Source organism: Carya illinoinensis, chromosome 1 (assembly GCF_018687715.1).
Source record: "Carya illinoinensis cultivar Pawnee chromosome 1, C.illinoinensisPawnee_v1, whole genome shotgun sequence".
Lineage (NCBI taxonomy): Eukaryota > Viridiplantae > Streptophyta > Magnoliopsida > Fagales > Juglandaceae > Carya > Carya illinoinensis.
The window spans coordinates 40,354,100-40,369,532 of record NC_056752.1 but is presented as its reverse complement, the minus strand read 5'-3'; the positions used below and the strand labels follow the sequence as shown (position 1 = coordinate 40,369,532).

The 15,433-nt window shown below is 35.3% G+C and overlaps 2 protein-coding genes and 1 non-coding gene across 3 annotated transcripts; 2 read left to right on the top strand and 1 right to left on the bottom strand.

Annotated features, from left to right (window-relative positions):
• The first annotated feature begins 2,704 nt into the window (after positions 1 to 2,704).
• On the top strand, positions 2,705 to 3,782 carry LOC122318859 (60S ribosome subunit biogenesis protein NIP7 homolog). The gene has a single exon (XM_043136558.1). It carries the CDS (start codon positions 2,802 to 2,804, stop codon positions 3,363 to 3,365), a length of 564 nt encoding a protein of 187 aa, XP_042992492.1. The 5' UTR covers positions 2,705 to 2,801; the 3' UTR covers positions 3,366 to 3,782.
• A 3,979-nt stretch (positions 3,783 to 7,761) lies between these two features.
• Positions 7,762 to 7,832, bottom strand: TRNAG-CCC. The gene has a single exon. It is a non-coding gene; the product is annotated as a tRNA-Gly (tRNA).
• Positions 7,833 to 10,500: 2,668 nt separating this feature from the next.
• Positions 10,501 to 11,264, top strand: LOC122302729 (flowering-promoting factor 1-like protein 3). Its single transcript, XM_043114134.1, has one exon. The coding sequence runs from the start codon at positions 10,573 to 10,575 to the stop codon at positions 10,909 to 10,911; it is 339 nt and encodes a 112-aa protein (XP_042970068.1). The 5' UTR covers positions 10,501 to 10,572; the 3' UTR covers positions 10,912 to 11,264.
• The last annotated feature ends 4,169 nt before the right edge of the window (positions 11,265 to 15,433 follow it).

The window sequence follows — 15,433 nt, the reverse complement described above, 5'->3', positions numbered from 1 at the left end:
AAAATCATAGAATAAATCTAGCGAGAAATCTGATAAATTTAAAACAAAAAATTAATATTTTAAATTAATTAAAATAATCTTTCAATAAAAATACACTAAAATACAGACTTCAAATTCAAAATGTGCTCTGATTCTCCGAAACACGTTTTAAGAAGAAAAGGAAAAAAAAAATAATCGACGTCAGGTGTGGGTGTGGGCTATACAGTAGGCTGATGTATAATATTCCTCTATTTAAAAATATGTGGAGATTTTTGCGGCGAGTAATATTCGTGGGAAACTTATCTAGTAGCGGGCAAAAATAATAAGCCATAATGATGAGGGTACAAATTAAATAATTTTTTTTGACGACTTTAATCCGTGGTAAAAAGACAATTTAATTCGTCACAATAACTATTTTCCCACTAAAGGTTCATATGCTGTCCATATTTATTATCCAAGAAACAAGTTGGTAACAAAAACTATAGACGTGATAGGAAAAAATCTTTTGCCACCAAATATATCGACCAGGATAATTTCATGGAAAAACACCTATATTTATTCTCTCTAAACATTTTAGTGGCAAAAGACCACTTTTTACCATGACAGCTAGTCATGGAAAAAGAACTCGTGGCAAAGGCCCCTATATGTTGTAGTGATGATTAATGATTTTTACAATAAACTAAATATAGAAAAATAAATCATATTACCATAAATGCTAAAATATTAAGAATAAATTATCTATTCTAACATATATATATATATATATAAACGATGAATAATTAAGGTATTAGTACGGCCTCGTCCTCATGACGTCCACTCCCTCTTATATATTTCACCAAGAACTTCAACTTCTTTGGAATTAGAGAATTGCAATAATAATATTAACAGGAATGGCGATTTATAAGGTTCATGGGATTCCAGCGTCGGCTTGCACAGCTTGAGTTTTGCTTTGTCTCCACGAGAAAGGTCTTGCTTACGACCTCCATCCGGTTGACTTGGCTGGCGGGGCTCACAAACAACCACCTTATCTTTCCCTAAATGTACCTGAGATCATGAACTCCATCCTAAATTCCCCCTCCTTTTCTTTTCGTCTTTAATTGAGTTCTTTACATCAATTATATATATATTGGATCATGAATATTTACCCTCTAATTTGATCGTGACTTGCAGCCATTTGGCCAAATACCTGCTTTAGAAGATGGCGAAGTCAGTCTTTTTGGTAAGATTGCTAGCTTGAACAAAAATACTGTTTTGATTACACAGTTTATATGAGATATTTTGTTGGACGTTGAATAAAATATTGTTATAAGATAATTTTTTAAAATTAGTTTTGTTTTTAAAGATGAAAAAGTTGAATTGTTTATTATATTTTATGTGAAAATTTATAAAAATTGTAATAATTATATGAGATAAGATAATTTGATTTTGTGTAATCAAACAATATAGCATTAATATTGCCTTTTTCTAAGCAAATTATATGAGAATTATAGGTAGGCTTAATGGACTTAATTCCCCACTAATAATTAAAACAAAAAGTGCTTATAAGTAGAAATAAAAAATAATTTTTTCGATAATTTAATAGTAGATGATGAACAATGATATTTAAAACAATGATGAATATCATGATTCTTGTTAAGTAATGTCGTACCATTGGCAGCAAACCTTGATTGAGTACTAGGTCTTATAACTTATAATTTTGTGCTCTTAATAGAATCAAGGACAATTAACCAGTACTTAGCACGCAAGCACAAGGATGCCGGGATCGATCTTCTCCTATCAAATAGCCTGTCGGAGTCGGCGCTTGTGGAGACATGGATGGAAGTGGAAGCACATCGATTTAATAGTCCAATTTCAGAAATCCTCCGCCAAATAATAGTCAATCCCATGTATGGGATGGCTAGTGAGAAGCAAAAGATGGAGACTGAAATGGGGAAGCTAGGAAAAGTGCTGGACGTGTAGGAGGAGAGGTTGTCCAAATCATTTACCTAGCAGGAGAAAGTTATAGCTTGGTTGACCTTCACCACATCCCCACACTTGTTTACTTCATGCCAACTCCCAAAGCCAATGCCATAACTTCTCGTCCCCATTTGAATGCTTGAACTAGAAGCTTTTTGGGAGGTCGAGGAATGTGTCAAACCAGCTTGTTTTTTCGTTGATAAGCATGTTAGAGCAACTTGAATGTCTTGTGTCTCGGTCTCCTGCTTATTTGCATTTCCTCGAAACAACCCACTTTTCTATTGCAAGAAATGTGTTTTGAAGTTAAAACTTGATATGTAATCATTTAAGTGTCATAATCGCTATGTCTTTTACATTTATGAATTTTAGCGTTATGATTTATATGATAAATAAATTTTTATGTTATTGGTATTTAAATATGATGAATGGGATTATGAGAAGATTAAATGAGAATGACTATATCTACAAATGATTTATTATATTTATTTTATAATAAAAATAATTTTATATTTTGATAAAATATATTAGTTTATAAAATTATTTTTGTATAATTTATTTATTGTTAAAAGTATTTCTCAATTTAAATATGAGAATTATTGTGAAACAGTTATTAACTTATTATTAAGAAAATAATTGGGCTCTTTGTCGTGGGCCTCTCGAATAGGTGGGCCTATATCGGCAAGTTTTTTTTTTCTTTTTTTCCTCCTTCTGGACACGGCCTCCAACAAATAATTATTATGGTGTGGGTTCACGTTTTATGAATAAATAGAGATGAAACCCTACTAGGAGGAAGGGAAGCCGCTAGGCACTAGTTGAAGCAGCCGGGAGAAACAAGCTCCTTCAAAACCTCATTGTTCCAGATCGAGATGAGACCTCTGGACGAGAAGGAGACGACCTCAGTCTTCGAGAAGCTCTTCAAGTTTACCGGTAACAACCTCAAGAGCATCGTCGAGAACCCCTCTCACGAGGGCCCCGAATCCAACCCCGGCCGCTACTGCTTCCGCCTCCACAAGAACAAGGTCTACTATGTCAGCGACTCCCTCGTCAAGCGCGCCACTAACGTCGCTCGCCCCCAACTCGTTTCCCTCGGTACCTGCATCGGCAAATTCACCCACGGCGGCAGCTTCCACCTCACCGTTCAGTCTTTAAGTATCCTCGCTCCAAATGCCAAGCACAAAGTTTGGCTCAAACCCACCTCCGAGATGTCGTTCCTGTACGGGAACCACGTTTTGAAAGGTGGGTTGGGGAGGATTACCGAGAATATTGCGCCCGGTGACGGCGTCGTGGTGTTCTCCATGTCGGATGTGCCTCTGGGTTTTGGGATTTCCGCCAAGAGTACCCAAGATTGTAGAAAGCTGGACCCAAATGGGATTGTGGTGCTACACCAGGCGGATATTGGGGAGTATTTGAGGATGGAGGATGAGCTTTGAGTTTTAGGGGGAGGACTTGCAGCTGATTTGTGGTTTTTGGGAGGTCTTGGTGAGTGGGTCGGTGGTATGTTGTGGATCTTAACTGATTTTGGTTAATACGAGGTAGAGTCATGTGGAGTTTTGATTATCATGTTGGACGCCCTGGCGTATGGTGTGTTGCTTGAGTTATAAATGTGGCTGAATCACACTTGTGGCAGGTTTTGATCAAGACTAACTTTTTATTTATAATCGATCAAAACTAACTTAAAAGTTCGCTTAGGATTTTGAATAGGCTAGTAGTTTATAGTTGATTTGTGGGCTGAAAGTCTCTGTTTGTGCTTCTTAATGGTGTAAATGTGACGAAATTTCAACCGACATATGCATCTTCTTTTCTTTATGCATTCTATGTTAACCTGGTAATGTAAGTTTTGTTTCAAACTGTGATTTATGGCTTAGGGTTTCTTTGTTTGGCTAGGTTTAGAATTGAGTTGTTGTAGTTTTAATACATAATTGATGCATATTGCTACTAGATCGCCTATGCTGTAAAAGTACGTACTAAGCCGTCTAGAATGGAACTATTCCATTCTATTTCAAGGTGATGGGATGTCTTTGAGCCCTAAATGAGAGAGAATTATGAAACAGCATTAATGGCTTCCAAATTCAGGTACTGAAAAAGGCTTATCTTTGGCCATGTCTTTTGGGGAATTCGTATCTCTCTCCCATGTGCATTATTTATATTAGTGTCTTTTACCTGATCGAACATCCAGACATAGTCAAGTTTCTATTGTGGCCATTATGGTAGGGACTGTTACATGTCTGGAAAAGAAAATATGGAGAGAAAAATCCGATGGATGGGCTTCCCATTTTCGTGATTAATATCTCCTGAAGGTGTCCATCGTTGCCCGGTTATATTCTCTAATTATTATTCGAGCTACATCTGGATTCTACACATCCCGATTAATGTACCTAGACTACTTACCCCAAAAAATGAGTCTTTTTCTCAATTTTATTGTAGTTTATTTTTCTTTATAATAAATTTTATCATCCTCAGCCAAACCGACTGATGTATCACCCTTAGCAGCAACCGACTAAGTGTACCTACTTTTTCTCAACTAAGTGTGACACATAAGTTATAAAAAAAGAAAGTGTGACACATAAGTTGGTGTGCCTAAGGAGGATGAAATTCAGGATCTAACTAGACTTTGAATCGAAAAAAGGGATCTAACTACAGGTTTAAACTCCCATATCACTCATGTGATTGCACTGCAACACATTTTTTGCTTAGACATGGTCTTTCTCTGGTTTCTATGTTAATTTTGTGCTTCAAGTTTTTATTTAAACAGTGATGGATGGGATTAAGGCCAATTTGTAGATTGTGTCAATAATTATACTAAGTTATAGATAATAAGATATGTCTTTTGAATCGATGACAATTTGTGCATCCGTACTAAGCCATTTAGACATGAATCATTCCCTACTAATTGAAGGCAGCATCTTTGACCCCTGACTGTGACAATAAGGATAAAAACACGAAAGGCTTCCCAATGCAGGGACTGCAACTCTGCTTATAGATGTCCCTACCTAAGCCCATCTGTTTCTCTGTCACATGTGTGTTATTTGCATTGGTAATTACTACTGTATCAGTCATCCAGACATAGTCAAGTTTCTATCGTTTCTATTATGGTAGGGACTGTTACATGTCTGGAAAACAAAAGACGGAGAGAGAAATCTGATAGATGGGCTTCCCATTTACCTGATAAGCAACTCCTTAAGGTGTCCATCGTTGCCCAGTTTTATGCTCTATTAATTATCTGAGCTACATCTGGACTCCACATCCCAACTTATGTGAGCTATACCAGTTCAGTTTTTGTGTTTCAAAAATTCTTTGTGCAGTCAATTCTGCATATTCTTTTGCGCATTCCACTAATGTGATTGGTTGAGTACAAAAAATTAATTAATGCAGCCAATCATATTAGTGGAGTACTCAAGAGCACGCAAAAGTGATTATATGTAGTATTATTTTAGTAACTTTTTGCATATATCAATGTATAAAGAGAAATGTTTTAGCCATAAAGGGATATCACAAAAGTAAATCTACAAGTTGATATGGTTTGATGTGGTATGTCAGATTGTAAAATTACTTTTATTGTAAAGTAGATCTAACGTATCATATAAAACCATATCAGTTGCTGAGTTTACTTTTAAGAAATCTTTTTTTAGTTGTAGCACTTCTCATATATAAATATTCTAACTTGATTCTGGACGCCCTCGTGGGGTTGGAAATCTTATTTTGCTAGTACAAGTTTAAGCATCCATTAGGATCCCGGCACGACTTAGCCTAATCGTTGCCTTGGGTGCACAGCTCTATAGAATCCTACCTTTTTCTTTGAATCGACTTAACAAAATTAAAATAAAGCGGTAGAGATCTAACAATGAGATCTTGGAGGTCAAATATTTGCATGCTTTTCAAGCTTGGTCTCATGTGATCTCCATAACACTATTTTCATGATTCATTGTTTCTCCTGTTTCTGTTGCTCGTTTTCAGTTGCTGCTGGTGTTTGATTCAATCTCATTGATTAATTAGTGTACGATTTTAATCAGGCTATACTCGCTTGCTTGATTTTATCTTGTGTACATGGGAAACATGGGATGTGTTTATTGCTAATTTGTGTGTTCTTAATTTTTTCTTAGTAAAAAGAACATGTTCTAATTTGTGTGTTTGTATGTCTTAATTTTAAAAGCTTTTGCAGTGATTCTCTTTTGTTTACTTCAGTTTCTGTGTGCACCTTGTTTAGTCCTCCTTTTTCACAATCATTTGGCATGGAGGCTTCCACTTCCTATTATTGCAAACACAACAATACTACAATTGAAAGAGTGTAAAATGTTTTTGACTCCAGACATCTGGCATCCCATTTGGTTGCTCAATCCTCAACTTGGAATGCAATCTATTGTAGTGGATTGTGCTATGGAGGGTAACAGAAGTGGAACTTGACATAAATGATAAAACCCACAGTACTACTGACTGTATGCAATGAGATAATGTGGGAACTTTCATACCCTCTATGTGGAAGTCTGCATTTTTCAAACTCACAATAGTGGCGGTACTGTACAAGAGTGGGGATCATATCTCTAGCTAGGATCTTGTTCTGCAATATATGGTAAGATTACAGTATTTATTTCTGCTTCTAATGGAATTTTGGTGTTCATGTTTGAGATAAATATTTCCCTATCAAAAACATTAATTGATTGTGGATGTAGAATGTCGAATCCTGTTCCTAATAGGAGTTTGTGCTTCATCACTTCGAATTCAAGAGGTGTGTACGGTAGAGGATTGCCATACAAGGCTTTGTATTTTAGACGGCTGTTATATTTGCTTCTCTCTTCTTTTTTCTTTTTGGCCATAAGATTGTATTGTACACATAGATGCATGTTATCTAGTTTTATGAATCATATATCGGACTTACGTATATCAGACTGGTTGACAAATGATTCTTATAAATGATGTTGACATTCAGATCGTTGATCGGTCTTCTTGACATGCTTTACAGAGGTTTTATAAGCTGACTGTTGACTTACTGCCATGATAGAGAAGGGCTTTATATCCCATTTCGCTCGGCTTGGGGGATATAGAACTTGAAATGAAGAATCAGAGTTGTGCATGTTCTCTTAATAGATTGTGACTGATTTCCTTTTAGCAAGTCAATTCTAGATTCGCCTATGGGTTGAACTTACCCCTCTCCCGGTTGCGTAGTTTCTTTCCTTTTTTTAAAAAAGAGGGGGGAAAAAAAAGAAGGGAGAAGAATGAATTCACTAGAGCCCTATCGAGTTTTCTCAAAATTGGGCCTTCCTCTCTTCTATTAGACCAAGTGAAGAAGTGACCCAAAATCATCAAGATCAGCTTCAATGATGCACTCATCAAGGGAGTCTATCCAGTTCGGCCAATCTTGCGAACTGCCCACCCTTCCATTCTGTTTTCTTATCGCATTAACCAGGGGCCGCCTCTGAAAGCAGAATCAAATTCAATTAGACCACGCAGTGATCAACACAAGGAATGTGGAAGATCCATATGTCTGTATTGCATTGCCGGTATGGAGACGGACCTCTTATCATATCACCTTCTGCCATAAAACTTTTCCGACATTTTCAACTTTGACTTCCGAGGATTTATTGAATCATTGCTATTAAGTAATTAACTAATTCTTGACAAAATCCATTCAAATTATCAAATTATACTGTACAAAAGAATAAAAACCGCTGTTCGAGGAGCAACTTTGAAGTTCAAAAAATATGAATTGGCGTGGCACAAGAAACATGAAATGGTGGAACGGTGCTTGCTTAAATTTTTCTCTTTATTGCTGACCTGCCTATATGCACATGACTGCAGTGTCATCACGGACAGACAAAAACTTGAAGAAAATGCACATCCGGGGAATCGAACCCCGGTCAGTACCGTGGGAGGGTACTATGATACCACTACACTAGATGCGCTTTGTGAGCTAAACTTGTGTATCATTTTCAACACATCACTGAGTAATTTTAATTGTAGTTTGTAGCTACTTCCAAAACTTGCGGTTCCTCATGAATGCATGCAATATTAACGGTCTTTTCGTTTTCAACAAATTTATTACGGGATACGTCGACTAAATTCCTGGCCCTGGCCTTATTGATCGATTTGTTCTCTGATCACGAGGGAATCGATCCTGCATTCCAAATGTTTGGTACTCGATCTTTTTTATCATGATAATAATAATCAACGTCGTAAATAGCTGGCCTCGCCTTGTTCCATGCATCCTTTTTTCTTTAAGAATTAAAGTTAAGCATAAACCTTGCTATCCCTTTAACATGATCATGAAATTAATACGTTCTCTGATTGATCATCACCTTGCATATATATGCATGGCAGACCAGACAATTAAGTTCGCAATCATGAATATCTGATCTGCATAAACACCATTAATTAGAAGCACTACGCACAACTTTGATAATCCCAATGATTCTGATCATATTATTCTATTACGACCATATGTAATGTAGAATATGTTCAAATAAACAGATCGATGGGGCCCCCCGGCGGCCAGTAAGACCGGTAGTTTATGGAAAAGAAGAGATTCTATATGCATATATGGAAAGGCAAGGCGAGGCATATACAATATTGATTTAGAAAAGATGATCATGCAAAGTACCGTACGTACGTATATCTCACTACTAAAATATAGCAGCCAGGACTCACACTACAAGGAAATCAGATTTTTATGATTAATTTATTGTAACTAAAAGACTATTTACAATCAATTTTAGCTAGAAATAACCATTTTGTTGAAATTTACTGATCGCAAATAAACAATTTTCTTATAGTGCCAGATAATTTTGACATTAATTTTTGAGCAAACGTCAATAACACGCGATATATATATATGATCTCTGACATGAATTTTCCTTGTTTGAAAGGCTGGAGAGAATTAATTAATTAGGTGATACTTATGAGGGTATGATCACCATCATGTCTATGCAAAGTAATTACTTTAATTACAGATCTAGTAGCTTATTTCCTTGATTTGTTGTTGAAAGTGATACGTACTTAGGTATCATGTACGTACATGATATTGCAATTTATTTAACAAATCGAATATATAGCTTTCCTTTTGTTCTTGGAAATGACCCATGCATATATGCAGCTCGATCTTTAATTAATTAGATACACACACACACATATATATATATATATATATATAGTTCCATGCAATGCAATTAATTATAAGCTGCATATATATATATGCAGTTGCATGAGCTGCTAATTCATGCTTCAACAGTACTAATTTGGATCTACAACATTTGTTAGGAAACTGGTGTACGTACGTAGAGATTATTAATGAAAACCAAGATCTAGAAACCAAAAAAGAGAGAATTTAATTTAAGGTTGTTCTTTATTAACAAAAATGCTAGAATTAGAGTGGAATATATAGTACGCGTACTAGTAGGGGCATGCATGGCAATATTGCCGGGTCTGGTCGGGTGAAGTTTTCATGCAGGAGGCCAGTACCATGTGGCCACGACCGAGGAAGGTAGGCCAGGTATACGTACGTACGTAGTCAGGGCAAAATCTAGCTAGCTAGCAGGCGTACGTAGGCATAAAACCATATTAATATTAATGCTGGATAAAGGAAGTAAATATTTACAACGCGTCTTAAGCTAGCTCGGCCTACGTACAAATCATGATCTGAAATCCTTGATCATTAATTACTTTGCATGCATGGTTTGAATATATAATAGGAAATTGAAAGGAAAACATTTGTTTTTGTTTGGGGTTTCAACAGTATTTAGGCAAACAAAAACATAGTTAAATAAATTAGATAAGGTACTAATTATTGCATAAAGTTAGGCCAAAAAGTACCGTAGCTACGTACGAAAAAGCCGAACATTAATGTTGGCGCCATACTGCATGCAAAAGATCAACTCGATCTCCATTATACTCATTATACGAATACCGACAGCAGCTAGGCCAGCTAGTGTAATAATATGTATGATATAGTCATGTAAATTATATAATTTTGACAACTATCATGTCAACATTGATGAATAATAATACACAGTATTCAAAGCCATTTTCTGTTAAAATTTTCTAGCTAGATTTAATCCATGTCTTATAATTAATATATATATATATATCGTCACTACAAGAAAAATAATTTTTTACATCACCTAAATTGGATGTAAAAAATAGAAAGTTGTTGTAAAAAAATTTTTGATAACCATTTTGTATTTTTTATATCCAATTTAAGTCACGTAAAATGTCATTTTTCTTGTAGTGAATATTTCTTCAAACAAAAGAAATTAAGATTCCATGGTAGACTTAAAAGAGTTGCAAGGAGAGATTAAATAAATTACAGGGATTCGCCTCAATCAATCCGATTATATATGCATAGATGCCCACACATGCAGATAATTAATGCATATATAGTAAATATTAATATATATATATATATATATATAATGTGTGACCCGCCCGAATGTATCCTCTGGACCCTCTACCTAGCTAATTATTGGACCCCACATATGACCTAGCTATACCTTCACCAAAACATATATACCCATACATTAAAAAATATAAATACCATACATGTATGCCACACGACTGAATTCACCCCTATATAAATACCCTACTCGACTACTCCATCTCCAAGCTAACAAGGTGATCATAAATATCCTCACAAAAAGAAAGAGAAGAGAAATGTCTGGTGTTTGGGTTTTCAAGAGCGGGGTTGTTCGTCTGGTTGAGAACCCTGCGGCCGAATCGTTGGAGGGAAGCCAGCAAGGTTCACATGCTCGGCGCAAGGTGCTGGTTCACACTCCTAGCGAGGAAGTCATAACCTCCTATGCTGTCCTTGAGCGCAAGTTGTTGTCGCTTGGGTGGGAGCCGTACTACGAGGACGCGGACATCTTTCAGTTCCACAGACGAGCTACAGTCCACCTCATCTCTCTCCCCAAGGATTTCAACAGGTTCAGGTCCTTGCACATGTACGACATCGTCGTCAAAAACCGCAACATGTTTGAAGTAAGGGATATGTAGGAGTTCTTGTCCCTTGCGCTAGCTAATTAATTCGTGGTCTGGTTTGCTCCTGTTTCAATGCAATTTCTTCATTGCCTCTGATGTCTACTCGTATCATATGTAACAGCTAATTTCTAGGATTATATATGTCGGTCTAGTTTAGTTGGTCTATGTTTTACATATATGGTGTTTCTTTTTTGTCCCTAAATGATCGATCATTTAGGTCAAGTTTGTACTCAAACAGGGAAGCTATCCATATGTAGTTAAAGGGTCGTCGTCTGCTGCTTGGTGAGCAATATTGCCCGTTATGGATCTGTAAACTCTTTTAGTACTCTCTGTGCATGGAATATTAATGGAAATTTGGTTGTTTTTCATTCGTCCCCACTTCTTTCTGAGAAGACATGGCAATTCGTGTTCATGACTTCTTTGCTTAATATATATGAACGTGTAGTACTTCTAAATATCCATTGGAATGCTTGTTAATTAAGAAAGCTCAAATTAGGTAAAAAAAAAAAAACTGTGGAATATTGAAATGCAGTTGTACAATATCTATATAGCAAGTAGTTGGGTGGGGGCATGAATTAAGAGAATATATTTTCCTTGGCTCACAGACTCATAGCATTAAAGAGGTTTCATTGTTTCCTCTTAGTTGTTGGCATATAAAATAATTAAAAAGAATGTGGGAGGCAAGAAGGGTACAGGGTCACTTTTCGTGGAGCCAACTATTTTGCTTTGCTCGTTCTGCGACGTACGTACGTGTTGATACTCAAGTGGCCGACAAGTCTATCTTGCTATTTTGATCTAATGGAGAAGAGAGGAAGAGTTCGCATATTCTGATCTCTCTAATTCTTTGAATAAGAGCATGCATGACCAGATCTGATCTCCAAACTGGAATATGGATATTGACGTAAAACTAGAAAAGTTGCGTTATTTTTACTTGTCGTGAAGTAGAGGGAGCTAGCTAGCTGGGAATATTTTATCTGGGCATAGCAATTTATAATGTGCTTTCCCAAAATAGTTATACTTTACACAAATGGAAACTAACCATGGATGATAGATATAATCAAAGGGCCAGGTCCCTTATTAGCCCTTAAGTTGCCCAAGCATTGTTAAGAAAATTATAACTCTTTAGTAGTACCTACTCATGAACTAATTAAAAACAAATTATCAGTTATATATTTATTACTCATGAAGATCTATCACTAGTTAATATTATATATATATATATAGTTAATGGTAATATATTTATAAGAAAGAGTAGATATATAATTAACGCTTAGAGAAGAATTAAGTAAAGCGACAAAATTGATAAATTTAAAACTAATATTGAGAACAAAAACTCTTTATACAATCACTTTTGTATACTTTTTACACATTCTATTAATTTATTGAAAAAAAAGTACGTATACGTAATATTTTGATAGAACAAATCGATCATGATCAACATAATTTAAAAAAAAAAATTAATTGATCCCTTTTAGGAGGACATGAAAGTTTGTACAAATTATGATCAGAAAAGAAAAAAGGCCGGAGCTGCAGCTATCTCTAACAAGAATAATATTGCTACGTAGAATATGCGAGTCTCACGTACTCTTAAAAAAAGATACGATACGTACGAAATCGGTTTGTCGCTTATATAATATTGATAACGAGTTAATTTATGCCAACACGGACAAGTTTAACCAAATTAGAACACTTTTATATTAATTGCATCTTTTAAGTACAGTTTTTACTGTCAGTATATTGCATGTCCTTTCGTCATGACCGAAAACCCCCTTTTTTTATTTTTTTATATATCCTTTTGGTTTACGAAATAAGTTCAAATTGCTCAATGCGTCCATTCGACAAAAGGACAGACAAATATATAATAATCACAGTATATTGAAGCAGCAACGAACCAACGATGCATGAATCCAAACTTTTGGCAAAACGTCCATGCATGATTAATGCTTCCAAACAACAAGTGCTTCGAGAAAGATATGATCCATTAATATTCCTGATGATCGATCTACACTCCATGACAAAGATCGCAGGAATTAGTTCATACTTTCTAGTGTGGATAGAGACTTATCAACACGTGTCCAAATACTGTAGAAGCAAGCCCATAAATTTATAAATTAAGAAGGGGTCACGAAAGATCAGCTAGCTGTAGAGTCTTTCCTCATTCAAAGCTACTCCCAACCCATTCCTGCTCTGAATGGGCTACAATGCACTTCTCATTGAGTAGTCATTGCTAGCTAGCTCGTTCTTCATCATCTATTACTACTAAATGATGATAAACTCACCAAAAAGTCGAAAATCAGGATGCAGGAATACTCTTGTCTTGATCATCTTTTTTTCAGTAGTACTACCTTATCCACAAAGGATGGGTCAGAGAGATCTTTCTTTAATTTGTCTTCTCATGAGTTTGATTTAAACCACCGGATAAGAGCTTGTCTTATCATGATCCAAAGCATGCATGCAGCTAGGTCTCAATCATTGCTCAATATTTTTCATTTTTTCATCAGTACGGGGTTAAAAGTTTTACCTAGCTAATTTGATTTTCAGTCATAAATCTTCTTCCATGGCAAAGGATTTGTGATGCTTTACATTGCTTTGTGATGAAGTCCAGAAGTAATAGGATTTGGGCAATTTGTATAAACTCATGTTAGCCAAATCTGTAGATAATTTTATATATACTATATGCTCCTCTTTTCTTTTCTGTCTCTTTCTCTTTCTCTTTCTTTTTTTGTGCGTCATATGGTGACATCAATGCATCATTGTTTCATGGAATTTCTATCAAGCACATCTAAGACAAGTGTGCCAATGGTATATGTAAAATGAATACCGAGATGATGCTTTTTTGACAAAATTAAAAGGAACAGAAAGTGGCCGTATCAATTAGGTATATAGGGATGTCAGGTAGGAAAGACCTAGCTAGCTAGTACTGAATATAATCACTACATCAATTTTTGTGACACTCAACTTTACGTGTAAACATAGATTACTCTATATACAACACATGATGGGAAACATTCACGTTAAATGGTGGAGAAAAATGGCATTAGGTTTCAATATTTTAACATGAGAAAAATAATAACTTTTATGATACGTAAAGTTTGTATAATGAGTTAAGATGAAAGTTGAAAGTTAAATAAAATATTATTATAATATTTTATTATTATTATTATTATTATTTTAGAATTTGAAAAAGTTGACTTGTTTATTATATTTTATGTGAAAATTTGTAAAAGTTGTAATGAGTAGATGAGTTGAAATGATTTTAGTATCCAAACTGAGCCTTAACGTGCTAATATCGTGTAAAATAACCGGTTGTTTCAAAAGTTTAAAATGATGAAAATAGATAGATTTTATTATTTATATTTACATCTTTTAACAACAAAAATTGCTTGAAGATAATCATTTGTCATGCAATTATATATGCTTCCATAGGCTACCCCCCATCATGATTAATTTTCTGATGCCCATGACAGGCCGATGCCTCTAGGAGGTTGTCATGACTTTTAATTCCTTCAAAAACAACCGAAAGAGTTGTTCCACTTTTCTGCACAGCCAATGATGTATGAATATTATACCAAAGATCGATGGAAAAGAAAGTAGCATATATATTTTAGTAGTTTAATTAGTCTAAGACTCTAAGCACCGCCCTCAAATATTCTATCAACATTAATGAATCATATTCGATCGAGAGTTTGAATTTCTGTGATTTATAATCAATGTTTCACATAATTCTAATTTTCAAACTGCACGCGTACTGGAACATGAAAGACAATTCCATCACAACATTAGTATGCTTTCCCGGCTGGCGCCTACCTTAAGTTCATCCCATTTAGACACCCTAAAAGTGTACTAGAGTGCCGGTTGGCAAGCAATAATGACTTGTGACGACTCTAAAGTTATAAACTTTTTCTACTCGTTTTCGTCGAAAATAGTCCTTTTAATTGTAAAATTTTAGTCGTAAAAATCCGTTTCTCTAATAGTGTTGCTAATATGTATATATGTGTGTATATGTATGTATGTATATATATTTATATATATACTTAGTTAAAATTTGAAGATATGTAGCAAGGAACGTTACAAGGACCCTTTATTTCCTAGAGTTCAACCATGGCCGGAATAACAAAAACTCTGAAAATCTTTCCCTAAGATAACCTTTAAAAGTGACAAACTCTTCAGTTTTTTCTGAGTTTCTTTTTCATTTATCTGGTGTTGAGAAATATTCACTGGATATACATGATCTCCGTGTATGTAGAAGAACTTCTGAAGAGTTTTCCAAGAGCATACACCAATATTATGAAAAAGCACTGAACGATGCTACTCATAATTTATTTTACGTTGATGTTTAGCTTAGCCTAGCCTTTGCCTTCAAATGTGGCAATATCCAAAGTACGGGGAGCACTTGGACCCCTATTTGTCAGATTGTCGGACCAACAATGAAAGGATGAAGTAACACTCGCAATGTCTAAGCAACGTGTATTTTTATTAAGGACATAGGGTCCGCCCATTTTAGAAGAGTTTAAAGGCTTGGATAGTCTTCGGCCCA